A 27,877-nucleotide genomic window follows, 5' to 3' on the forward strand; every position below is an offset into this window, starting at 1 on the left:
GCTATAACATACTTGGTACCAACGACCCTTCACTGCCTATACGCTGCGCGCCGGCCTGTTACGTAGGTGGTCAGCGCTCGAATCCCAGTGAGGACAAATTTACATTATTGAATTACGTAGTTTTGCCGGCAGGTTTCCGGGTTACGGTTCTCAAACCTGGGGTACGGTGACGGCTTTTCGGCTGAATGAGCCCAATACGTTATCACGTAAAAGATTCACAGAGGAACCGTTAGATTCATGCGGCGTGCACGCTTGAACGTTACTATTCTACGCAATGCTGGATGATTGGGTCATAACTTTTCAAAATAAATGACAGGAACAATAATGTTTGTTTCCTAATCACTTATTGTGTTGTGACAATTTTGTTTTAAGTGACCTGGACCATGTACAACGTGCAAAAGGCGGGTGCAAAGGTCCCTGTGCGTTCGATTCCTCTAATCCTTCCAAATGAAAGCAGCTGCATGCCTTAGTTAGTAGTCCTCCCAGCTTGATCATGCCATCTCGTCCCGTGACGCCATTCAATCAGTGACCGGGCCATGTCAGCTGCCAGCTATCACCTCAAGCTTGTGGTTTTTCAATTTCCTTTCAAACGAGCCACGCCGCAGACGCTGTCGTCATCGGACAGCTTTTTTTTTTTTCTTTCGTGGGAATATTAACTCTTAAACGCCAAAAAAATAGTCTATCTGCACATCTGTAGATAAGCTCGCATCCTTCATGAATGGCAGCAAGTCACCTTTTAATGCACCACATATTTTGTTTTACTTTCCAGTAATGTTGCACATCACTGTCTATACGCTCTTGTAACCTAATTTATTTTTTTGCAACCACTTGAGATTGCTTGCAGTAAAATTATTCTATTCTATCTGCTGTGCTCACCACGACCTCGCACGGGTGGCAGGTGTAACCCAACTTCTTTTTTGTTGAAGCTATTGAAGATTTTAATATTTTGCTTGATTTTCCCGTTTTCGCTCGAGATCTCAGCTGCCGAGCCGAGGGTATGATCAGCCACCCTGCTTCCGCTGACACTAATATCTCACGCGCTCCTCTACTCACCACTTACACGGACATACTCCAGCTCTACCGACTCCAAAGGTGCACATATCCTCCCGCACACCGCGATCTAATAAGACGCGAGGCCGTTCAATGGCGCAAATTACAAACTGGCAGCTTCCCACACCCCCTCTTATACAGCAGGATCTTTCCGGATCAGATAGCCCCCATGTGTAAACACTGCTCAACTCCGGCCACACTCATACACATGGTGTGGACTTGTACACATTACAACACAGACAACACAAACACCCCAGAGACGTGGGAGTCTCTCCTGTGTACTTCCGAGCCAGCAGACCAACGCTGGCTGATCCAGCGCGCGGTGGAGGCCGCGGCATCCCAAAGTATCCCCGCCGACCTCCTCTAAGTCAGCGCAACCGGTCCTCTGACTGGTCCCCTGTTTTTGGGCGCAATAAAAGAGTTCACCACCACCACCACCCGTTTAAACGCATCCTATGCATTCGGCTGTTGACCCCGAGGTTGCCGGATCGAGCCCTGGAAGATGGGATGCATTTTGATGGAGGCGAAATGCAGAAGGCTCCTGTGCGCTTTGCTAGAACAACCTATGTGCCATCCGGGACACAAAATCCCACAGAACAATCTAATACAAAAAACTTGGTTTATTCTTGATCACTTGAGTAGGAAGTAGCACGCCTTTCAGCTCCGGTACTCACGAGTAGCAAAGGCCATTTTTGTCACAAGAATACTTACCACATTCTACATCCGAAACTATTTCCTTTACCGCCGTCCCCTGCGGTGAACTGTCTAGACATATCCATTATGCGATTAAATCACGCTAGCGAGCAAATGTAGGAACCATTACTAATCGCATTCTCACACTGACACGTCGAAGCTTCTTTTCGGTACAGTGTAATGAAAATGGCGCGTCAAAAAAAGAACGTTTTGCACGTTTTGCGGCAGCGCGAAATTTAAAATTTTAGCAGGGAATGAGCAACTTTGCCTCCTATTCGTAAAACATTGTTCGCAAATCGCGGGTTGACGTACAAAGTAGAGATTCTCTTGACGCCTGAAATTATTTGCAAACAAACAGGAGATAAATCTCACGTTTTTCCTTTCTTTTAGAGCGTTAGCTCTAATGCTACCATTCCTGAAGGTCAAATGAGGCCGAGAGTTGACCTCTAACGAAAGAATGCAGTCGCTAATCACGTATGCCATCGCCGTGGCAGGGGTTTCTCTCCTGGCGCGTCGTAATGTGTGCAAAATATTCATGTCGAACCTACTTCAGCTATGGCGAACACGATGGTCACTCCCAATTGGCCCGGGTCAACTCCAAAATTTTATTTCGGCTGATATTTGGACCAACATCGATTTCCAGGCTAATTTCGCTGAGAACACAATTTTGACCTCCAAATTTGGCCCAGACCACCCTCAAACTTGACCTCTGCCGAGTTGGATTAAAATCGTATTATATCGCATGCAAAAATCCTCATTAATGAACAGTTTGTGCAACCAAGCAATACGCGCGCGCGTCTTCCCGCATTTCGATGAAACTCAGAGCTACCTATTTTCAGGTTCGCAGACCTCTATCGGCAAAGGTACTTCATGTGATGCTTGCATAAATGTACTGTCATAAGTGTGTCATGAGCAAAGCATTATTCAAAAGCAAACATATAAAAATGACATCAGTAATGCAAGGACGTATTTAGTCGTCTATGGCAACTTGGCTGAATGGCATTTTTCTTGCTAATTACATAACAGGGCCACTACGTGCAAGGTTGAGCACGTAAAGTCTGTTGAGGCAAAGTTACGACGTGTTTAAAATAGCTCCTATGACAGATAATAGGGAACTGGGAAAAATAGCATAATGAGCTCTATGTTTAATAATTCATTTCGTGTATCTCTATGTACAGTTGAAAAGGCGTCTTTCCATTCATTTGTTTTATTACAGTGCGTCAGTGACAGAGAACAACTGCTGTATTACATAGCCATCATTTCTTGCAGGCCGAAGTATCTACACTTTTCTCACTTCTAAACTTGCAACAACAAGAACGAAATACTCGCTGTAACTTGCAGAAGTATGTATGAATATGTAAAATTAAGACATGTAAATTGAATCTATATATATTTATTGCGCTTTAATGTGCTTTGTGTGCTGTGACAAACAATTACAATTTTTAGTAAAAGGCGATCTAAATAAATCTTTCTGGTTCTATCCGAAATAAAAGCCTGTCGTCAGTTCTATAACTTTCTTAAATATCTTGTGTACGGAATGCAACAGAACATACAAAAGTTCAACCAATTTTATTATGCGTCTAACACCGCTGGCACTTGATTCTGGTCACCATCTGTAAAACACTAAATCGAGAAATTCCTCCGATGTGCGTATTATCAGAAACGAAATTTTGCTCCTTCCTTCATATTTTCTTTTTTTGCAAAATGTGTAGGTACCAAAATAAGCAAATAGAAAAAAGGGTCACAGAGGTAGAATTTTCATTGTCATTGCCTCACAAAGATAAGCTGCTCACCTGCCAAATACGCAGTCGGTGAAAAGCATCCTACTAGCACTGGCTGAACTGAACCATACAGAAATCAAATAAGAAAATACATCTGCTTTGTATAATGTTGTTTGTTGCAGATGCCTTTAGAACATGAACCACCTGCAGACTTCGCAGCGTTATAGTTGTGCCAAAGGTATCTGTCGATAACTGCATAATTAAACTGCGATGTTCTAATCGGCACTCATAGCTTTAACAGCCGCCTGACGCCGAAGGTCAAAAACGGTTAGCCCGTGGCTTTATACGAGAAAATTCGAATACGCTGATTGTTTTATACTTGAATTTGGCATATGTATTTATGCGTCTGTAAACTAATAGCTGCCAAACAAGGCCACCTGAATCGTTAGTCACTGGGCCCACTGGTCTGCCGGAGTTGGATCTTCGGATCTTCTCTACTTAGCGGGTCCCTCAAACTGTCTGTTTCAGAGTCGACCCCCCCCCCCCCCCCCCTCAATAAAGTTAGCTGGCTATTTTGTTAGTGTAAACAGAGGTAGGCACATCTTTTCTTGTTTAAAAAAAAATGTGCCTTTCTTGTGGGACGCACAAGAGTGCGTCCGAAGCACCCCATAACATAACGATACGTCCAATGAATGCGAGCTCCTTGTTTTTTTTTTTTTTTTTTTTTTTATTTTATCATTGATGAATACCAGGTAGGCCCATTTTTTTATTTCCCGAAAATTAGTTCTCTGAAGCCTGAACTTCTCCTCGACGCCTCCCCCCCCTCCCCCCCTCCCTTCCCTCGCCTATTTCCTGGCACTCAATCGTGCACTGATCAGCCAGTTACTCCAAATCTACCGTTAGTAAATTCAATGATAAAACCGATTGCAGGCGTACCGCAGTTTGAATACCGCAGTTTGCACAATCTTGGTGTAAATAAAAACAAGAGCCCTGGTATCTGCTGGCGCTGTACACTGTATACTATAAATGAATGTTAATAATGCTATTATGTCATTGCGCAACCAAGCTAATCTGTACACTAAGATTGGGCTCTCCCCCAACATCCTGCATTGGTGGTCGACGCATACACGAACAATGGGGTTCCAAGTGACGCAAGGAATTCTTATTTGGGCCCTTCGAGGGCCCTTCGGTTTTGGCTTTTACTTTTTTTGCCGAATTGGTGAGTTAAATTGCGTGATAAAATTTAAGCCCAATTTTGGTTACAAATCTTGTTATTCGCCAAGAAAAAAAAAAAGACGTCTTCATTCGGAGGTTCTAAAATTTCTTGGCAAATGACGGGATTTGCTTTAAATGTTTGTTTTTGTGCAAAAGTAAAAACACAACTTTTTTGCTCAATATTCAAAAAATAACATGAAAATCACAGTTCTCGCTATAAGGTTGCTGTTTTCGTATCAAGATTTTTTTTTTTTCTCTCTCTGGAGCATTACAATTATTTTGCGGAATATATACATCACCAGTCTCCTACGCACACTTCCATGTTCATATAAGACCGGCCTGCCTGCTTTCGTAGACTTTTAAAAACTTAAAACAAACATTTAAAACATTCATTCTACATCACAACGGTGATTTTAAACGCGCTCGAGTCTTGTAACAGGAAGCCATTAGTGTAGATAGTGCCTGATAGAATAACAGCAATGCCATGTGTGGAGAGCAGCCAAGTTTTGGTCTCTAGATTCGAAGACGCCCTTTTCAAAATTACCCAGAAATTGAACCGTGCCATGTCTAGTAAACATTAAAAAAAAAGCTGAAAACCATTATTCAACAGAAAACACCTTTTAAATACGCGCAACGTATGCGAAACTTATTGCGTGATATCTCCAGCTTGGTGTACTGGAAAACGCAGTTTCCAACAACGTATTTTTGAGTCGAAATCATGATTAATCCAGAGTACAGCCATCGGTTCGGGAGGAAGGATCGGGTAAAATCAGTATTCGATTGAATACGAAGGGCCCTATATACGTATAGAGTGGTAGCGCCAAACACAGCGAATCGAACGCGTCACAAACGCACCAGGTCGCACAATGTCCTAAACTCCATGTGCATTCCATAACATGAGTACTTTTCTACGGCACCGCTAAGATCTTCGACTTCGTTCTGACGCACAGTGCATGTGACCACTGGAGCGCTTCAAGCAGCAATCGCCGCAGCTCCATGCTGCCCTCGGTTGCGTTCACACCCATGAGTCTTGTTCTGTGACACGGAGACGTGGCTCAGCGCAGAGAAACCAGCGTGAGGGAAGCTCGAAGCTTCAACTGGAAGCACAAGACGGGGCCGGGCACCATTGTTCGTCCACAAAGTCCTGCTCTGAACTCGGCACCACCAGCTCAGCGAGCAAAGCGCTTCTTCCAGTCATGATCACGTCATACACAAAAGCAATACCCGTGCACACAGTGCCAGTGACACTGCCCAGACTACGCTGGAGACACCGTTGACGCCCGCTGAGTGTGAAGTTGAGCCTGTGAAGAAGGATTCAGGAAAGCTTCATTCAGTTACTACACAACTGCAGGCTTAACGCAGGCAACGTCTAAGGCTGAAACTACACTGACACAGACTCGTGGGCGATAAAGGTACTGGGTTATCAGCTGCAGGCAGTCTGAGTTTCGCCATGTAGCGATGGCATTTGCTTTGGCGGGTTCACAATCGGAAAATTCGTGTCCGGTACATGAAAAAAAAAAAAAAAAAAAGTGTACGAGACGATCACTCATCTAATGCGCTAATTATGCGAAAGTCATTGCATTGCCCTCAATGACTGCTTTGCTGTTTTTACTCTAATCTGCTTACACAATCGACATAACCTTTTGGATGGGGAAGGCAGACAGAGTTGAGCGGGTGCACGCTGGCTACATTTTTACTTTGATGGTGGCTTGCATGGGATGCGGCGAGGGCTTCTAATGGCCTTGCGTTGACCCGTTCCTGACACTGCAAGAACTCAGTGGAAGCTATAATAACAAAAACATCGTATTTTGTTGCAATGATACATTTGAGCCGCTTTGAACGACAAAGCAGTATCCGAGAATGCACAGTAACGGGAAACAAAAAGTGTGTTTTTATTTACAAATACTGCTCTCTATTTTGTTAGAGACATTGCCGGACTAGGTTATGGAGCGTTTCAGTACAATACCAGGTAAAATGATTAGGCAGTTATTTCTGAAATTGTTTAGTTTGCAGAAAACGCAGAGAACCGTCCAAGTTATTCCATAATTCAATCGTCCGTGAAAAAAAAAAAAAAAAAAAACTTAAGCCAATCTGAAAAGAGCGTGAAAGGAACTATGGTCAGTGAGTGAGTCTGTCGGGTAATTCGTGCTGTGGGTGTGATCAGTGTGATAGGCGTTTCGATGATGTTGATTCGTGTAACATTTTATGCTGCATGATTAGGTCGTCACACGTGCGTCGGTACGACAGTGGCTCCAGTGATAATTACGCGCGCTTGAGATGAGGGTGAAAGCATGCGGTCGTAGGGGATGTAAATGAATCTGATGGTTTTTCCTTGAACAGATCCTATTTTAGAGATGTCATTTATGAAATGCATACACGCTGAGGATGCAGATTAGAGAATATATCTTTTGGTGTTTTGTAAACGGTCAACTTGTACTGTTTAGTGCCGTGTTTTTGCGTGCGTTTCAGGCATCCAAGCCTTGAGGTCCAACGTCGAGCGGCCAAGTCTCATCCGGAGAAAAAAAAACTACAGGAAATTTACTGCTACAATAGAATGTTTGACCGGATTTTGACAGCGAATGTGTTGTACAGAAATTTCTGGAGTAACAACAGAATTTTGTGTCGTTACAGCCGAAAATTAGTACAGAACTTTAGAAAAGGCTGACGTATGACAGAACTACAAAATATTTTATCGTAATTTTGACATTATTCTGTAGTTTGTTTGTTTTTTCGACTGAGAATTATTGAAATTATCGGTTACATACAGCGTTAATTAATCACGCTGAACTGGTGTAACATTGTTATTGCCTGCGGCAAGGCACGCACGTTATATGCAGGTAATAAGCCACACTCTGCGAGATCCGCCTGAAATCAGCGCTGTCTGAAATCGGTGCCTTCCCTCTACTGTTACCATTTCGTGTAGATGCAAGTGTTGTATATTTTCGGATAATTAATGCTTTCGGGTGCTACTAACACACCTAATAATGTAAAATTTCCTCAACTCTATCTTTCCAGTTTAACATAAGTGAATGTTTGTACCTTTTCGTTATGAAAGACGACAGACTAAATTTGTTATCGCCTGCAGTTGAAATGCAAAAAAAAAAAAAAGAAAAAGTTATTTATACTAGCTCCATCCCGCAGCTATGTTAAACCCAACTAATAATCCCAAATGTTTCCACCAATTCGTTTTTCGAAGCACTGCAATTGCTTTTTAACGGCTGAACGTTTATGCTTTGCAAAAGACAAAAGGTTTTCAAGTATTTAGGTACTCGTTGCATCTTATGAACTACTCTAGAAAATACGCGGACTACATGACAATGTGCAGTTTAAAAATATTCTGCGTCTAAACATTCGCAAAGAAGGACACTACTTGCCTTCGCCTTCCGGCAAAGAACCGGAGATTGGCGGCCTCAGTGGGAAACTTTGATGCTTGGTGATGGCTGCGTCGGAAGCCTCAAGTTTGCCCTCTGGACAGCACAAGCAGAAATTCGTATAAGTTTGCATGAATGATATGCGCTGAACAGAATCTAGCAGCATTCAGTCGCAGTCGGTTTACGTCCAACGATGCTCTTCGCGAGCATTTTCGTTAAAATTTTCCAGAGAGCAACTTTCTAAGGAATAGTTTCGAGCAGTAAATTTACATATTTGGGATATATTTCTACTCCCCACTCGTCTAAAGCTAATCACAATATGAGTATGCTAAAAATTTGAGTCGTAAGCTCTTGCACACGCATAAAACACGTTTGTTGCAGTGGGCCAAAAAAGTAATGGGGATTATGGAAAAGTTTAGCCCTCCACACCAGCAGAGACCAAGAATTGCTCGATGTATCATTGTAACCTTGCGCCACGGGGACCGCGGCAGGGTGACTGTGGACTCTTTCTGTGACATAAGGCGACAATAACGCGCAATAATGAACTTCTGACTCACCTTCGACGCTCTGAATCCTTGCAGTTGAAGGTTCTTTCACCTTTGCTGTTGGCGGCACATGAATTTCTAGAGAAGAGCGACAAAAAATGATGACCGTTTAGGATATCAAAATAATAAAAAGTAAAATCAGTTTTAGCGTTTATCACTCTCATTTCTTGGAATAAGTAATTAATAAAGGGTGTCATACTTTACGCTCTTCTCACAATCAATAAGCTCACAAATCCATGTAAAGGTGTGCTTCGAACCGTGCTAATAAGTTGCATGGGAATAAAATCAACAACCACGCTGCTCAACATGGTTGTTACTCTGTAGCAGGATAATCCGCTTTATCTTAGCTAGTTAATTAATAAGCGCATCTTTGCATGATCCCAACTTGTATCAACAGATGGGATGTTTGCTGCAGGATACGGTGCTGCGTGACCAAAACATACATAAGTCAAATGGCGAGAAGCTTCTGTGTGTGTGTGTGTGTGTGTGTGTGTGTGTGTGTGTGTGTGTGTGTGTGTGTGTGTGTGTGTGTGTGTGTGTGTGTGTGTGTGTGTGTGTGTGTGTGTGTGTGTGTGTGTGTGTGTGTGTGTGTGTGTGTGTGTGTGTGTGTGTGTGTGTGTGTGTGTGTGTGTGTGTGTGTGTGTGTGTGTGTGTGTGTGTGTGTGTGTGTGTGTGTGTGTGTGTGTGTGTGTGTGTGTGTGTGTGTGTGTGTGTGTGTGTGTGTGTGTTTCCTTATGTACGTATATGCGAATAACGGGAATCTAAAGGCCAGCTCCAAGTGTCAAGTGCTAGTCTCCATGACTTGAATTTAGGAAATATGAAATGCAAAGCTTCTGTATGGAAACATACAGTAAATAACACAAAAAAAACTCTATGCACAAGAAGTATGCAAACTCGACTTTTAAATTTCCTTGCACCGTCCCCGACCATGAGATGATGCACTATTGTTCTTACCCTGAATTATTTTGAGAGTGCATGTAATAACGTACGCACCTTAATGAATACATTAGTGAGCAGCTAAGCACGCGCACGCTTTATGTAGCGTTAGCGCTGGAAATATTTGTTTGACACAGTGCCTGCATAATATTTACATGCTCTAAGAGGGCATGCTGTTGGGCCAAGCGCTCTTATAGCATGACCTACTTACGCGAGACTCGCCCTATACATTGTGCAGGGAGGTTATCAGAGAAAGAGCGATTTCAGTTATGAATCCCTATAGTGCATTTTGTTAGGTATTTGGTGCTAATTTTACCAGCGGCACGTCATCCGAAGGTGGCGATGACACAACTCCGGTGCGCGCTCACAGCATAGCCTGACTGAGCGAGCCTAAATTTTCAATGCCATCTTGTCGCTACTACGGTGAGCTTGTAACGCGAAGCCTGTACACATGCGCGCTAGGCAGCTTCGAGCCTGTTCTCTCTTTGAAATATGGCATTACTTTCCTCTTCCTTTTTTTTTCCAGCACCCTCCGCGGTAATCGCTGTGGAAAAACTGTTCCTTCAGCAAATTGTTTTTTTTTTTTTTTTTTTATCGCTTCGGAAGTGGCAGCTCATCGCAAGCAGCGTTAATACAAGGACCCGCTTCGACCAGAGAAGCCGTACTCTCGGAGGCCGGAACTGAGGCTGGCCGGCCATCCAGCCAGGAAGCGCGCAGGAAGAAGCGAGGACTGTCATCCACGTCGTCGGCGCCGAAGTGTTCGCGCAAGCGGCAATAACAAACACGGACCGGAAGCCATTATGTCGGAAATCCGCGAAATCGATCAGTCGTCTCGTCATGTTTTTCTACACGACTCGTTCGGATCCCCACGGTCCGTTAATCGGAGGCTGTTGCGACGCCTCCAGCCAGCTGACCGCGGCTCCTCGTCGTCGTGGCAGCCGGCACATACGGGACCCCATTTCCGGAAGAGTGTCGCTAATGCTCAACGTGCCTCGATGTTTCCCTCTTCCTCATCCTCTCCCCTTTCTCATCTAGCTCTTTTTCGCACGGCCGGCCAGTGAAGAGGAAGGCTTATACTGGATGTCTTTTGTGTCCCCGTATCTCTGCCGGCCGTATGCTCAAAGGTGATCATCATTGCTTCTCCCCGCAAGCTCGTGCCGTCGTCAGCGCCTTTTCGCGCAATGTTAGCCCGACAAGAGCGAGCTAGAGTTCAGAATTAAGATGACAAAGGGAAGCGAATTGCTTTGCGAAATGCAGCCTGAAATAAATGGGAGGCACGTAAAATTAATAAAATGTTTTCACCAATTCACGTGAAAAGCGAAAGCTGCCTCATGCTTTTTGGATACGCTAGAGTAGAGTGTCATCGCGAGGTAACTTCGGAAACATATTTTAAAATTCGTATTGTGCAAATCATTCTTCAGACATTATTTACCTTATAATACCTCTTCGCTCTATAACAGCGACGTAGGGCAGGAATCAGCAGTACTTCCCATGAACATGTTTTTAGCATTGTCTTGCCCTTCACAGGGTACGACGCATATCAGTACTTGGAGTTACACGCTAAAGAATATTACCTGCCTTTCTTTGTAATCAGATATTTGCGTCTTTTTCTTTTCCCTGGTGAGTCATTGATACACCCCAATCAGGAATTGTGTAAAAGCGAAGATCAAACATTCTGCACTTTCTCTTCAGCGACATTGTTATCGCTGCAAGTACTCGCTACTCGACCTGACTGACCACGGCCTTCGCTACTTCACTGGTTCCAGTGCCTTAAATAAACCCTCATCTTACATTTGGAGGAGGGGCCTGGCGTCGATCGCAGTGCCTCTCGCTTTGATGTAACACTTTCATATTGGGACAACTGGTCTAGACCTGCACATGTAGATTATTTTTCTTCTACTACGCTTAAAGTGGGAAATGATTACTACTAGAGCAGCTTACATGTTTTGTATTTAGGCTCAAATAAACGCTCTTTTGGAAAAGTACCGGCAGTGTCTTCCGGCCTTAATAGAGATCAACACAGAGGTACGCTTGTTAAAAAAAAGAGAGAGAGAGAGAAAAAGGCATCTCTGTAGCCTGGGATTTGACGCATGGGCAAGAATATAGCTTCAGCTCTTTTTCATTCAGGTTATCGTTTCTCAGATTATGAATAGGTTCCTCTCAACTCAAATTAACGCGACGGAGAACAAAAAAAAATAAATATTTGTTTTCGCAACGCGTTCCTCCAGCTGGATCGGGTTCCTTCAACAAATTCCTGGAATACAACGCAGGATAAGCCAAAATTGCTTGAAGGTTCATTTATTCCAGCGTCGCTGATCAGAGTAGGGCACATGACCTTATCCCACCCGAGCATACTTGCAGTACGACACAATGAAGCACACGCCGCCAGTAGCGGGGTACACATTTTGTAAGCATTACGAGCGTATTCCCGTGAAAATATGTTATATTTTAATAGCTCGATGTACACAATTCTTAAAAGGAAAGCGCAACCACAAATTATTGAGCCAAGGCTCAAGAAGTGCTTTGCGCTTACCGTACAGTCGTATGGAACCCTCCGTAGAGCCCAGGGAATTTTTGGCGAAACACCGGTAGGCGCCGAAGTCTTCGGGGGCAATGCGTCGTATCCGCAGCCTCATGTGTACCTTGTAGACGTTCTCTGTGCGGTTGAGTGAGTACTTGGCCGACTCGGCGATGAGGTCGCCGCTCTCCAGAGTCCAGTAGTTGATCGATATCGGATATGCCTCGGTGTTGCAGACCATTACCACTTCACCGCCAAGCGGCGCTCCGATGAGTTGGTTTGGTATCCAAATCATCGGTGGAACTGGAACACAACAGAGACACCATTCATTGGCGTATCTTTGCCTAGTGTAGGCTGCATTTTTTTGCGAAACTTTATGTCGAAATATCCTAAACTTTTCTAGCGCGCAAATTTTAAACACAATGTAGTACTTTTACTTTCATGCTACTATTTTTTTATCCTATCTTCAAGATATATAAGGACGTCCTCGATGTTATGGCAGCTAATAATTAACAAGAACATAATTTCTGTTATTCGCGGTGCGCCTTCTGGAAACATTTGCCCGTGAATCGACAAACTGTGTGCTTATCTTAATTGCAGACTGAAGCCTAAGAACAGGCCACATGATGCTGTTCATATTTTACTTCACTTCAAGGAAAAACCTTGAACTGCAATAGGTTTTGGCAGCTAAGTGCCGTGCATTTGTCCTCACAGTGGACTTGCAGAAGAATCCTCCGGCTGACGGGGGACGGAACGCCGTTGGAAGCGATGCACAGGTACGGCCCCATGTGAAGACGGCTGACTTTTGTGATGCTCAACTCTTCGCCTTCGTAGGAAACGTCTGCATACACAACAGAAAGACGAACATAAATTAGTATGCATCTCGTTTTTTATCAAGTTGTCTACAACTTTCGTTAAAGGGTGCTGCATGTTTTCTTAACCTTGAATTGTTCATTGTGCAAACGTAATCATATTAAAGCAAAACCCTTTATGCTCATCTGTGTTAGAAGGACCTGCGCGTTCACGAGATGTCTGAGAAATTCCGAGGGATATGGGCGAGGTTTGTTTAACCTTTAATAAATAAAAAAAAAGAAACATCCTCAACTGGAAATCAAACTCCTACTCCTACGATCACCAGATGAGGGCCCTAACCACTACTCCAGTTCTTTTCTTTTCTTTTTTAGGCATGATATTTATTACACTGAAACAATGCCCTGTGTAGACGGACTATGTACAAATAATTAGGAAAAGAGCATCAAATCAACACCATACCAAGTCAACAAAACTCTAAACAAGAGGCAATGTAGAGCACATCACGAAGAGTGAGTGCCACTCCGGTTCAAAGTCAGCCTGTGCATACAATGCTCCTAAATGGACAATTATTCTACAGACATAATCTTTTGTAGAAATAACATATTCACATTTCTGTCTATCATGCGCGTTTTCCAGAGGCTGGATAACCCAATTAAAAAGAGCATGTCTAAAGGCTTATCAACAAATGGCAACGCAGTGAGATATCGTAGAGAATGCTGTGTCAAATCGTCTTTTTTTTTTTTTTGTTCAGTGTCTGTTGAGAAATACCCCAGAACAATATTGCATCTTTACAATCAATGAAACAGTGATCAATCGTTTCCGGAGGATCACAAAGGCGGCAATTTAGTTTAGATACAAAAAGGCCCTTTTTTCCTAACCACTTTGGTCGTCGTTTAATCTTGCGTTTACTTTTTGTCTATGTTCCGTTTCTATTTTATTAAAGGGTCTCATTTGCAGACTATTACGTTTATGATCACTTCCCAGGTTACACTAACCTTCTTGGTCTATTTCCATTTGTGTGACCTTGCTATGAATTCCCTGCGACATTAGACATTAGACCATGGTCGTCTGCCTGTTGCGGAATTCCCACGTGATTTGTCCCTTGCATTTTGTTTCTCTATTTTACAATAACTAGGTCGTGTCGCTCACAGAAATCTAGCATCTAGGAAGGCGCGTGGCGCACGCCATCTACCGCCAGCTATGAAGACTAAGGGCCGCGACGAGCGCGCTCGCCATCGCCGCCGTGTGGAGCTGCTCACATTGAATCCGACACGCAAGAAGCACTTCCGGGTCATTGCTAATAAACACTGCTGTAGAGTCAGCTCCAAATGCTTCCGCCTTATCGCACTTAAGGTGTCTTAAGTGCAGTTAAACAATGTTATTTCTCGCTCTCTCCTTCACCTCCCGATTCCACCGGGCTACTGACGACTACTTACTAGTACAAATACTTTTTTTACACTATGTACAAGCGTAAGAGCTGAGCGTCTTCAGGATGTGGCCTCCCTGCTCGGCAGCCGAGTCGCATCTCCGGTTCCTTGTTTTCACGAGCCAATGATCGTCTCCTTCCTACCTCCTTGCAGCTGCCCGCATCCATTGTTTCTACGCTTCTTCTGTGGCAATCTTCTACGCTTCTACGCTTCTTCTTCTTCGCCTCGGCTCTTCGCCGCCCTCGTGGCGCCAATCAGCTGGCCCCCTCTACGCTGTCCTACGCTGGTCCTTCGCACATGACCACAGGGTCAGGCGCACCACGTATGCACGGAACACAGACACGAGCAGTCCTCGCGTCCGTCATCGGAGCCCGTTTTGGGGAATCCATCCGCGACTAGTGCCTTGAAAATTTTACTGTCAGACTCTACCGGTGCGCAAAAAGTTGCTAAACTAGCGCGGCTTAATACCTCAATCAAATGGATCGAATCAAAACGCCAAAAACAGCATATTGAAAATGCTTTTAATATACGGAAGTCTGTTAAAAGCATAGTAATGTCCTACTTCCCTTAAAACTGTTCTCAATGCTTCTTTTCATTTCGACCGCGTTCTAGTGTATGTGTTTCTGAGCTTCATGTTCTCAATTTCTATGCAAGTGCGGACATCTTTGCATTTTTTCGCCGCCCTTGCGTGTCGTAATAGATGTAGTCGCTGGGGGTACGGCGGGTTGCTTAGAGACAAACGCAACGCAGTATAATTGACTACTCTCACTGTCAACCGCTGAGCCCAGCTGCTCCTGCCAGTTTCCGACGGCGATGGGCGTGCCGTCCTCCCTGCGCCAGGTGATGCGGGGCGCCGGGTAGCCCTTGGCACGGCACACGAGCGTCACGTTGGAGCCCTCGCGCACCAGCACGTCCGAGCTGCTCTCGCTGCCCACGATGTCCGGGGGAACTGCGCGCAGACATTTGGGGATGAAGAGGGAAGTTTGGCCGTTTTCACTGAAAACGGAGGTGTTATGAGCTAGAGGAAAATGAGGCAAGGACACCGATTCCTTCCCTCTCTTTCGCAAGTAAACTATGGTGCCACCGAGCAAGATTTTTTGTTTTTGTTTTTATTATTTTTCGGTAACCAGGGGCTAGGCAACACCGCCGTTATCTTCAGAACGGCGATCACTCAGCCCCTTACTATTCGTCTCTTGTGCTTGGATCATGAGGAGGCAAATATTAGATTTTAAGTGCAAACGAAAATAGTAATTATTTTTCATTGTCCCATTGCTATTGGCGAGTCCCGACTACTGGAAAACGAGCGTGATGCAGGAGTCTGGTCCTTCAGCTTTCTGGAGATTTATTATCAGCAATATTAAATTTTGAAGAAACTTGTGCGGCTAAGAATTGCGGTTCAAAGTTGCGGTTTTATATTTACCACATCTATACTGATTCAGAGTAAAACGAGGAGAAAGTTATGGGCACAAGAAGTTAAAGGAAATCATGCAACGGGGAATGGGCCGAACCAATACACTGGCCAACGTTTCGACAGCTGGCTTCGCCTTGGCGAATAGATGTCCACTTGTCGAAACGGGGGACAGCGGACTGTGGCTCTTCCTCAACCGTTGTTCAGTTTCTTTTGACTTTCAGTAGTTCGGCTACTCTGAGCTGTCCACAAACAACCACCATCGACATTGTTATCCGTGTTTCACTAGGCTGCTTAAGGTATTAGGATGCATTCACTGCTCTTTTCTAGTGCTGGGGCATAATGAATTGTTGTCTACTACTAAACAACGAAATTCTCGGAGTCAAATACCCTTTGATGCGAAAGGCACTCCTGCAAATAAACATCTCTCGGTAACCCAGAGGAAAACAAATGCATAACATTTTTAAAGTTTTACACATAGGTGTGTTACACTCGTAAGTACTAACTTCTATATATAAAGTACAGTCGTAGTTGTAAAGATCATCTTAAATGCTTAATAGTAACGCGTATGCGGGATGTCTTTCTTTTACATTTAATTGGACAGGTGGACTCGCCGGAATGTTCAACTTGTGGCATCCCAGAGACTGTGGACCATATATTATTGGTGTTCCCAGCGTATGCGTGCGAAAGAAGTGTGCTAGCCGCTTCCTTGAAGCATTTGGACTAGAGTCCTCTGCCGGAGGAACTGCTGCTGGGCGCTTGGCAGGACAAGGGGAAGGGTGTCCAGGCAGTGCGGGCTCTTAGCCGTTTTTTATGCGCCAGCGAACTTGATTCGCGCTTGTAAAGCAAACCACTGTGCCTGTAGATATGTATTTCATATGCCTTCTCCCACATCGTCACCCATCACGATCTTCTTTCTTCTCTCTTTCCCCTTCCCCAGTGCAAAGTAGCAGGCCAGATTTGAATTATTCCAGCCAACCTCTCTGCCTTTCCCTTTCAATAAATCCATCTATCTATCTTTCTTTAAGGCTCAGAAATTTTAGTTTAGAAAGGTAACTGGCTTTAGATTTATTTTATTTTTAAAGCTATGCTGGTGGCTACGGCGGACACCAGGTAAGGGGAAAAATGTATCAACTAGTTCGCCAATTAAATAAATTTGTTAATTTACCGTTATATTCTCATTTTAGGTGACCTTGCATTCGCACAGTCAGAGCTAGTCCTTCAATATTATAGCCGTGGGAAAAACTTTCTTTACAAAACATCGTACTGCGTGTTACAATGCGCTAATAGGCGGCTTTCCTGAGTAACACAGCGTCGGCCCGCCTGTGGACGCGGATCGCTTAACCCACAGATTTCACACTCTGCTGGCATCACCTGAGAGCCAGACGGCGGCGCAATTTTTCATTATCAATTTCGCTTCGACCGTGGTCTCGCTGATAACTTCCGTATCAGTACCAGATGCGGGCTGTTATTTCTCTTGTACTCCGGCTTTAAAGCGCAGAGGCGAAGCGAAGTAATCCGGACAAGTTCCCTTGGCGCTAAGTTATCATGTGAAGCCGCCTCTCAGGCTGACGTCAGTGCATCAGTGCACCTTGTAACGTACGAGCTCTCTAATTTACTTTAAGAATTTTTTTCTTGGCTACAATAGCTGGATGGCAAGCTACAGCACTGTAAGTACAGCATATTCCCTAAAATAAGAATTTAAAAGTTTAACTAACGTACCTAGCTATGAAGCAGCCTACGTCTCACCTGGTGCTCTAGGTAGTCCCCAGTATAGCCCCAGGGTTAAAATAAATTAATAGCCAGATGCCTTTTTTTTTAATTTTTGGACCGTATTTAGAAAAACGCTCGGTATTTTGTGCAAAACGCTCAGCAAATTTTGGGGAAAATAAGGACTGCGGATTTCATTTGTAGCTCACATATCAGCACGGTTTTGAAGCCGTTATACTGGATAATACAGAAAAGAGTTCTCGGAGTTTCCAAAAAAAAAAATAAATAAAAAAACATTTTTCGTGTCGCATAGGTATCAAAAAAGTAAGTACCAGGGACGATGGGTGAAAGATGCTTGCACAATGCATATTCAGCAGACGTTTGCCACAGAGCCCGGACAACGAGAAAAGGAAGGTAAAAAGAAAATCGCAGAAAAAGACGCCATCACAGAGACAACTCTAGACACACGGGCATGACCATCTTTGTTAGAGAAATCTAATTAGGCGTCTGGCAGTAAGTGGGCCTCTTCGAGTCCCTCTCTCTTGCCGCAGCGGCAGGGGTTGCCCCAGTAGGTTCGCGCGGGTCGCGACCCCACTATGCGCACGCGGAGGCGCCAGACCGAATCACGCGACTTTGCTACGGGCAAAACAAAGAGGATGTGGTGGAAATCGAATCTAGTCTGCCATGCGTGTGCATCCCCTCGCACCGCGCTCCTGTCTTCGCCCGCCAAAGGGTGATAACACGTCGCACTCTGTAATGGCTCCCTCCCTCTTCTTGCTGTGGCGATAGTTCCTTTGTCTTTCACCTTTTTCGTGCACTTTGTTTCTGCATCATTCACTCTTTCTTCTCCGGGGCAGATTCTGCTCGAGTGAGCTCCTAGCTTCGGTTATAAACTTTCGTTAAGAAAACAAAAACAAGCAAGCAAAGAAACAAAGGACGAAAAACACTCTCCGTCAAGTCCATTAAACGTGTTCCACGCGCTGCGGTCTTTCGATGTAAGTGCATAATTAACGTTGACCTAGGTCTGCGCTTCCCCTTCGTACTTCGGGAAAGTGTTTCCAGCTTTGTAATTGCACAGCCACAAAAAGAAACGTAATAGAAAAAATATTTCCTTTTACAAACGCTATAAATTTTTTGTTCAGAGAACAGGACGGAGATGTTTAGTTGTGCGTCAGAGGGTAAACTAGTAATTCGTCGTCAATGGGACACCGTGAATCCCCTACTGGTACCGCCGATAATGTGTTCAATAGTTTTTTGAAATGAGAAGCAATTTCCAGACCAACGTGTTTATTTTCGCTTTTTATCATATTTAAATTTTTAACAGTGTAGGAGGTTGTGTATCTATTCCACCGCTACTGCTCTCTGTCATGTCACGGGAAGAGTACATTTACGAACTTCCGATGGCCAGCGCACCTGTGAACTTGGACATTTCATGTGCCCTCATGACGCCGCATGTAACAGCGACCAATCAGCGCATGGCCTTGTCACCTGCCAAAACCCCTGCCAATTTGACCACGCCCCCTGCCAAATGCTACCTGTCGGAGCACTGGATGCGTCTGACCGAAGAGGTCATTTTCTTTTGCACGTACCCTTTTAATGCTATAACGTACCAATAATTTAGAGAATGTCTTTCGTGCACAGAGTTTGCTATGATACGTGAGAGCACGTGCGTCCTCGGCGTAGAATCTCGCCCTACGATTAACGGCGCCCTCTGTAAGTTCGACACTCTACTGTACAGTAAAATGCAGGTATGAGCTAATTGGGCAAGACTTTCATATCATAGCGTCAAAAGCAATAGGAATAGCATGGATCCCAATACAAGTGACCGCCCCATAGCCTTGAGTGGGTCCCTCGGGGTTTCCATACTACAGGTATAGCAGAGAGCAGATCAAACAACCCTCCTCGGGCTAAAACCAAATTACGCCTCACAGCTGGCAAAGGTCCACGTCAGAAACGCTCGGATGCCGCGTCGAGCCAGTGATGGCGTGGCAGGCGCAGAATAGGCCTGTGGGGTAAGCATCGCACGCGCCAACAGCCAACCCGACTTCTTCCATGGGAGCCGCCAGCAAGAGCAACGGTATGGCAGCAGCAGCAGCTCGAGGCTCCACAGAAGCCAGGCGGCGCTCATTGACGCATGGTCTGCAAGGCCGGTCGGCGCTTTTTCATCAGCTTCCGTTGAGCAGGTCCGGAGGAGCCGCTCCCAAGGGCTCCGCAATGAGACGATGGCAGAAGGGCGTCGGGAGGGGTACAAAGAGGCGATGGTGGCCGCGAAGAGAACACGCGGGATCTGCAAGCGGTCATCGAGGAGAGTTCTAGGGCGAAGGAGGGGCAGCATGGCCTACCCATGCCGCTCGCCGCCACTGTCGGCTCCAATTTTTGCGCTCGAGTGACACCCGAGACGGAGCCACCGGAGCGCGCCTCCTGATCCGGCCTGATTGAGAGGTCAGCCAACCAAATTGTCACATGATTAACCCGGCCGCGGCAGCCACTGTCTCTCCCCTTCTCCTCCTGCGCTTCGTCGCTGCCGAGTGTGCAGCCAACGAGGCTGGTTGGCTGGCCGAATTCCTTCCTCTCTGTCTCCTTCTTCATCGGTAGACAGGCAAGGCTCCAACCTCGAGAACAAGGTAGTATCATGAGCTTCAGTATACTACAGTACGAGAGGTAGGATGCGAGCAGGCCAGGGTACATCTTGGAGACAGGCCGGCATTGCTTCCGGCGCCGGTAACAGCGGAGATAACACCAAGGCGTGAGCAAAGCTTGCAAGTGAGCAGCTAAAATAGTGCACATTCGTGTTCCTTGCTTGCTAACCGCGAACGCCTTTCCATTTTATTGGCTACTTCATTAGTGCTGGCCAGCTGCCTGTGTAGTCGAATTATGAAAAGACATGTTATTTTGCATAAAATTGCCGCAGCGTCCCTCGATCTAGACTACTAGCGCAATTCGTACGATCCTCCCTTGATTGCCAGTAGTATATTGAATTCCTAGTGCCGTGATGGAATTCTATGCCATTAAATAAGTCCGAGTGATAAACGTTTGCAGATTCCTTAACCAGGGCACCCCTCAGAGCCCGAGTCGCTTTGAAACGTTAAACTTCGCGTACCTAAAATGTCAATTTTGCTTGCCGAAGCAGATCAATCCAACAATGTAATTTCGAGTTTCCTTGCATGCCGACTCTTTGCAGCGCAGACTTATACCCTAGATTTGAGCTAAAAACCTTTACCAGGCACAAATAACGAATTTTGGTGATCAAGATCAGCGCTAAAGAGAAGAAAAAAAAAACAACTACAGTATTTCCATTAGTCTCCAAGTTTTGTATTGCTTTGTATTCACAACTGAAATGACTTTAAAAATATTTAACTTGTTAAAAATTCTTGCGCATACTTTAGGAACGGATGAAATAATTAAAGCTAAAAATGCGCATTTAAGGAATTTTCTGGCATTTTTACTCCTAGATCTGTGCTAAACATAACCAGACTTCCTGATTTGTTTGTTTTTGTTTAAAGCAAGAAGAACTATTTTCCTCGCCTTTCAATACCTCTTGAATTCTAAGATTGGTGCAAGGGTTCTATTAAACCAGTTAGAAGCGAGCCATCCTGGTACATTTGGTAAATATAGTACGTCCGGATGCCTCCACGGAAATTGTAGAACGCAAAACGACTAGAAAACATGACGGCTTCGTTGAGGTTTACTTTCGTTTGGATTAGTTTGGTCTAGTTAAACAAGTAAAATGAAAGCTGGCTTTCTTGAAGTCAATTTTGCTACTGTAGAATGCGTTACAGGTTTCGGCGATGTTTCGTATGACATCTGCTATGCGCTGCTTTTCCGGCATTACTCGGTTTTCAGTCTAGTAGGCGAAGCCTACCCATTCGTTTCAGCATATCGTACCTCATAAAGACCAAGTGTCGGGACAATGACGGTGCACCCCGTCAGCATTCACACATTTACGCACAGCATTGCCCAAAACGCTCCGCCGCAGTCGAGCCCTAACCGAGCTGCCGTCCACAATTTGCTGGTCCTTGTAGAACCCGGCCAAGACACTTGCTACGATCTTCTCGTGATGCATTTGAATCCTGCCCCACTGCATTGTTGATGTGGGTCCCACGGGGCTTCCTTGCTCACGCAATCTGAAAAAAAAAGATGTGATGACTACCATGCGCGGCGAAGCATTAATTGAGCAGATATACGAAACATCCGACAGGCTAATATTTAGGCGGCCGTTGCCATTTGCTGATAAGGCAACGCAAAGGAAAACATGCGCTAAGCTGTGGGAGACAAAAGCGGAGGCAACAGACGCACCTCCAGCAGGTCTCCAGCGGCGATGATCTGTGTTTGATCAGAAGCGCGAAGCTTCGCGAGTAGAACTGGTTGGGGAAGAGGAAAACAGAGGAGGAGAAGGGAATCTTGCCGAGGCGGAAGAAGAAAAGAAAGGGAAAGGTGCCCGAGGCTTTGATGGTAGCTGGGAAGGGTGTTTGGGAGGGCTGCTTTGTGCCTCGACGTCGATTGCTTCTGCGGCTGTCATTTTGATAAGGGAAGCTGACGCCGCACCCCTGTGTCGCTCGATACGTGGGACTCTTCGGTCGATTGCCGCTTACTTGCGTACCCCGAGGTGGGCTGCAAGAGTTTTTCCGCGCGGAGGCAGAGGAGGCCGATTGGAGGAGCAGACCTAGAAGCTTGCGCCGCTCGCACGCGTGTGTGCGTGCGTTTGTATGAGGAACGTTATATATGCTTAATATGTGACGAGGCTGAGCGGTGCTTCGGTCCTTATCCGAAGCTCGGAGGTTGCTTTAATTACAGTGCTGGCGGAGATGTCAGAGCCCAGAGTTCTCTATTTGTCTTATTTCAACCAGCGACGTCAGCGTAAAATGCGCTCCCCTTAATATGCTTTCGCCGGTCGAGTTGTCGCTGAGGAGTTAGTCTCCCTTCGTATTAAGGATCGCCCGAGAACGCCACAACTTAGGCCGTCATATTGTCGCATAGCGAGCTATGCCTATGTCGCGCGCCGTTTTCCGGACCCGTGCACAGCCGGGGAGCGGTCCTTTTTTTTCTTTTGCACGGCGTCGCTGTGCTTTTCCCTTCTTCTTGGGGGGGTATTCACGATGTACGCCGTTCGGAAAATGGTTAACGGCTGTGAAGGAGGCGAGCTGTTGAAAGCTCGCGTCCCAACCGGTTAACGCCTGAGGGCTTGGGGGCGACGGCTGAGAGCACGGACGGAGCTTTGTGTTTTGTGCCGTCTGCGTCCTTGCGGCCCATGTGTTTTTGGTTTACCTTTTGTGTGTTTGGGTGCCAGGCGGAGATGCGCCGCGTCTTCTAGAAATTCACGCGGTGCTCGCCAGGAAACAACCTCGCGGGCACCGGCGTCCTATTGGTTTCTCAGCTGTAAAGAAAGTCGTCTCATTGGCTCCGATAAGCGCATTTCCGCCTGGTAACAAACACTGCCTGGAGAATCCTGAAGAACGTGGACAGAGGGGTTTTGGCGGCAAGTAAGGGAGGACGGCGACCATCCGAGCTGCTGCTCGGGACCCCTGCTCGGAAGATGTCGCGTTGGCGGACTGATGTGTTGTTAATTTGAATTAGTTGTTTATTTGGTACTACTGGATTCGCTTTAATTATTGTTTGAGTTCATCTTTATTAAATTCAGTTAACTTGTATTATCAAACGAAATCGCCTGGTCCCTTTCTTCAATGCGGCGGAGCCGTCGTGCCGTCAAGAAAGTTCAACGTGCGAACACTTCGTTACAAGTGGTGGAAGGTGCGTGGTAACGACGACCCCGCTCTACCGGAGATGCGCCCCCATCTCAGGAGTGATCCGGACATGCAGGCGACAGCTGACTTCGCTACGATGACGAGCTCTCAACCGAGGATGTCCATCCCCCCTCCTGTTTTTAAGGGAACCCCTGAGGAGTCCGTGGCGGAATGGCTGACCTGCTACGAGCACGTATCATCGTTGAACGCTTGGGACGACGACACAAAGGTGAAATTTTTATACCTTGCCCTTGATGGCGATGCGAAGAAGTGGCACACCACACAGCTGCTTACCGGTGCGCCAATTTCTTGGAGTGACTGGGCGGCGAAGCTCAAGACCTGCTTCAGCAGCCGCCACGCGACGGAAATCGCTCACCTTCGGCTGCAGAACCGGGTACACCTGCCGTCGGAGTCTCCGGAGCAATACTTTCATGATGTGCTGCAGCTGTGCGCCAGGGTCGACCGCAAAATGCCGGAAGAAGACAAATTGCGTCATCTGCTGCGGGGCCTGCAACCGGCGACAATGGAGAAGATGATAATATCCAATCCGTCCAGCTGCGCCGACTTCCTGCAGACACTGCAACGCCTCAGTCAGGCCGCGCTGATGGGTTTCACTTCCCGGGTGCTGCCGGCCACCGCAGCAAACACCACCTACCTGGCAACGGGACCCTGTGTTTGTAATTCTAACATATTGCCAACAGCTGGCAGTGCTGACAACGAGCCTCGTCCGTTGACTGTGCCGGGATCTGGGCAGCCCCACCTACTTCCCACCTACACTGCTGCCTCCCATGGTCAACAACAAAGGCTCGCAGGTGAGCAAGATTTCAAGGCGATCGCCGCCTCTCTAGAATCGTTATCCGGACGTCTAAAGGCAATGGAAGAAGAAATTTTTCGTAGGTGCGCGCCATGGCCCCAGAGAACCTCGCGTGACGACGACGGACGGCCGCGATGCCACTACTGTTACCGAAGCGGTCACATAGCTCGAAATTGTCGCCAGCGATGGAGAGACGAGGACCGCGAACAGAGAAATGCGCGCCACGAGCAGGCTCCCAATCCGGGAAACGGGAACGGCCGGGCTTAGGTGGTCAGCCTGGCCGATCTGTGAGCGTGATGACCGAAGACCAACTCCTCACGGTCCAAGTCGAGGCAAATAACTTGAAGACCACCCTTCTCATCGACACTGGCGCCTCCGTAAACATCATTTCTTCCAGCTTCGCGGCTAAAATTGCTTCAAAAGTCGAACTAACTGAGGGCACTGCTTTTATCAAAGGAATCAGCGGAGACTTATTAGCACCTGTAGGAGAAACAGAAGTAGTGCTTCAATTCGGATCGACCAGATTCAGCGTAAGATTCATTGTCCTCAAGGACTGCCCATATGAGTTGATAGGAGGGCTCCCATTTTGCCGGCAGGCAAACCTGCTGATTGACTTCCTCCGTAAACAACTAAAAATAGGGAGTGAAGTGTACCAGCTGCACCTCAATACTAGCGTGCAATCGCAGTCAAATGTGGTCACTGCACGAAGTAAAGAACAAGTTTCCATCGAGCCTCGTACGGAAGCCATTTTAAGGGTACACATACCGAGAGACGGAATTCAGCTTGTCGAGCCAAAGTCAACCCTTAGAAGTGGACTGCAGGTGGCCCGGACTGTCGTGAACGTGGTTGGTGGGATCGGCATCGTCCGTGTTGCAAACCCTACCTTGCTGCCGATAGTGGTACATCGCGACGCGAAGATCGGCTGGGCCACATCACTTCATGAGGCGCAACTCGGACTCGCCGTGCCACACGACCCCACTGCGACAGAGGACTTTGACGTCCAAACTGGGCCACACCTGACGCCATCTGAGAGGGATGAGCTCTTGTCCGTTATTCATAAGTTTCGTCACCTGTTTACCGGCGAGCACAATCCGATTCAGCGCACTCACGTAACGGAGCATACTATAAACACGGGCAGCTCAGCACCCATTTGTCAGCATCCGTACCGCCACTCACCCTTCGAGAGGGAGGTCATTAAAGCGCAAGTGGAAGAGATGCTTCGTGACGGAGTGATCAGAGAGTCGCACAGTCCCTGGTCATCGCCCGTCGTTCTCGTGAAAAAGCCGCAGGGAGGTTGGCGTTTCTGCGTTGATTTCCGAAGGGTGAACGCGGTTACCGAGAAAGACGTGCACCCATTACCGCGAATCGATGACATTTTGGATCTGCTGCAGGGTTCTCGATATTTCACGACGCTTGACCTCACTTCAGGCTATTGGCAGGTAGGAATCCGCGAAGAGGACAAGTCGAAGACAGCATTCGCATGCGGCTCCGGTCTGTACGAGTTCAATGTCGTTCCTTTCGGTCTGTGCAATGCTCCCGCGACATTCCAGAGGATGATCAACAAAGTTTTGAGTGGTCTTCTCTGGAGGGTGTGTTTGGCCTATTTGGATGACATTGTCATTTTCTCGAAGACCATGAAAACTCACCTAGAGGACTTGGAAAAGGTGTTAAGCGCTCTTGATGAAGCCAACTTGCGTCTGAAGCCGGAAAAATGCAGCTTCGCGCAACAAGAAATCAGGTATCTCGGGCACGTGCTGACTGGAGAGAACATCAGACCAGATCCGGACAAAATAGCCGCGATCGAAAAGCTCCCAGCGCCAAAAAACAAGAAAGGAGTTCAGAGTTTCCTGGGAATCTGCAATTATTATCGGCGTTTCATCAAGGATTTCTCCCTAATCTCCCGACCTTTGACTAATTTGACAAGAAAGAATGTTTCGTTTGAGTGGGACACGGCATGCGAGGCGGCCATGCAAGCGCTCAAAGAGAAGCTGACTACGGCGCCAGTTCTGCGTCAATTCGAGCCAGGCAAGCCCATCGAAATCCATACGGATGCCTGTGACTACGGTCTTGGTGCTGTGCTGGTTCAAAAAGACGAGGGTCGGGAATATGTCATCGCCTACGCCAGCCGTCATCTCAACAAAGCGGAAGCTAATTACAGCACCACAGAAAAGGAATGTCTGGCTGTCGTTTACGCCTGTAGGCAGTTTCGACCTTATATATTCGGCAGTAACTTCACCGTGATCACAGATCAAGCCAGCCTCGCATGGCTGATGAATGTCAAGAATCCGAATGGACGCCTCATGAGATGGTCCCTGCTGTTGCAAGAGTTTGACCTGACTCTCAAACACCGCCCAGGTTTGAAGAACGCAGATGCAGACACCCTTTCTCGCCTGCCACGCGAGCCGGCACCGGTTAGTGAAGATAACTTTGCACCGCTGCTTGTGCTAGGTCGCGTGGATGTAGGCATGAAGCAGAGGGAAGACCCTTGGATGAGGGAAGTGATAGGACACCTGGAGAACCCGGATTCACCCGTTGCCAGAACACTGAAAAAAACGGCACGGTGTTTTCGAATGATCAACGGTGTGTTGCACAGGCGAGCGAAAGGTTTCGAGTCAGACTACGACGCACTGGTTGTACCAAAATGTTTGCGGTCAGAGGTGCTAAGGGGCTGCCACGATGATCTCACGGCGGGACACCTCGGGGTCAAGCGCACATGGGAGAAGATACGTAGGCGTTACTTCTGGCCTAAGATGTTCGCGCAGGTGTCAAACTACGTGCTGTCTTGCCCTGACTGCCAGACGCGCAAAGCCCCACCGGGCAAACCAATCGGGTTTCTCCAGCCTCTTCCCCCGGTGGGAATGCCTTTTAAACAGGTTGGAATGGACTTTTTGGGACCATTTACGAAGAGTCAATCCGGAAACCTCTACATCCTCGTGATGACTGATTACCACACGAAGTGGGTCGAAGCAGTAGCATGCCCGGCGGCTACAGCTGCTGAGGCCGCGCAGGGCTTTGTGCGAGAGATCGTCCTACGCCACGGGGCACCAGGCCGCATCATTACGGACCGCGGACAACATTTTGTTGCTTCCTTGATTGAGGAAATATTTAAAGCCATGGGTACAGACCACGTGAAAACAACAGCGTACCACCCGCAAACCAATGGCTTGTGCGAACGTTTCAACCGCACGCTTGCCGACATGCTCAGCATGTATGTCTCCTCGCATCATCGGGACTGGGACGAATTCCTGCCTTATGTTCTTTTCGCCTATAATTCGTCGCAACACGAAACGACAGGTTTTTCACCGTTTTTTCTTCTTCACGGACACGAGCCAACACTTCCTGTTGAGGTGGCCCTCGGTATCGCACAAGACGACTGTGACGAATTGGATGCTCACAAGGTGGTGCACCGGCTTCGCCAGGCGCGCCAAGTAGTAGCTCAGCGTGAGAAAGACCGGCAAGAAAAGAACAAAAGGGCATACGACTCCAAACGACGGGATGCTGTTTTCTATCCGGGAGACCTTGTGTACCTGTGGACGCCTTCTCGATCGAAAGGAAAGACCACCAAACTGCTCCACAGATACCACGGGCCGTTCCGTCTGCTCCGGAAGGTATCAGAAAATAACTGGGAGGTCATCGATCGCACCGGCCGAAAGCGGGATGTCGTCAACGCTGAACGTCTGAAACACTACCACCCACGGCTTGCTTCTGATGAGGACGCCGACGACGAGTCAGCAAACGGTGATCGTGGTGATGGTGTGCATGCGTTTGAGCGCTGTGTTCGTGTCTCCGCAAGGCCAAAACGTGTAGCGGCCTCGACCGTGAAAAACAGTGATCGCGGTACCTCTGCTGGAAGTGCGACTGAGACATATTCATACTCCGAATCAACATTTCAGTGTAGACCCACGGGAACTCGCA

At 46.8% G+C, this 27,877-nt stretch overlaps 1 protein-coding gene across 1 annotated transcript in view; it reads right to left on the reverse strand.

Annotated features, from left to right (window-relative positions):
* Positions 1 to 8,045: 8,045 nt before the first annotated feature.
* The window catches only part of LOC146198303 (lachesin-like), a 106,768-nt gene continuing 86,936 nt past the window's right edge, over positions 8,046 to 27,877 (reverse strand). Inside the window, exons 5-9 of the mRNA XM_084591883.1 lie at positions 15,059 to 15,238; positions 12,762 to 12,890; positions 12,065 to 12,352; positions 8,608 to 8,673; positions 8,046 to 8,146 (exon numbers count right to left, since the gene is read on the reverse strand). Of these exons, the coding sequence (XP_084448009.1) occupies positions 8,046 to 8,146; positions 8,608 to 8,673; positions 12,065 to 12,352; positions 12,762 to 12,890; positions 15,059 to 15,238 (764 nt within the window). The remainder of the gene's footprint in view (positions 8,147 to 8,607; positions 8,674 to 12,064; positions 12,353 to 12,761; positions 12,891 to 15,058; positions 15,239 to 27,877) is intronic.

The sequence above is a fragment of the Amblyomma maculatum genome, chromosome 2 (assembly GCF_055883805.1).
Source record: "Amblyomma maculatum isolate TAMU_Amacu chromosome 2, ASM5588380v1, whole genome shotgun sequence".
Classification (NCBI taxonomy): domain Eukaryota; kingdom Metazoa; phylum Arthropoda; class Arachnida; order Ixodida; family Ixodidae; genus Amblyomma; species Amblyomma maculatum.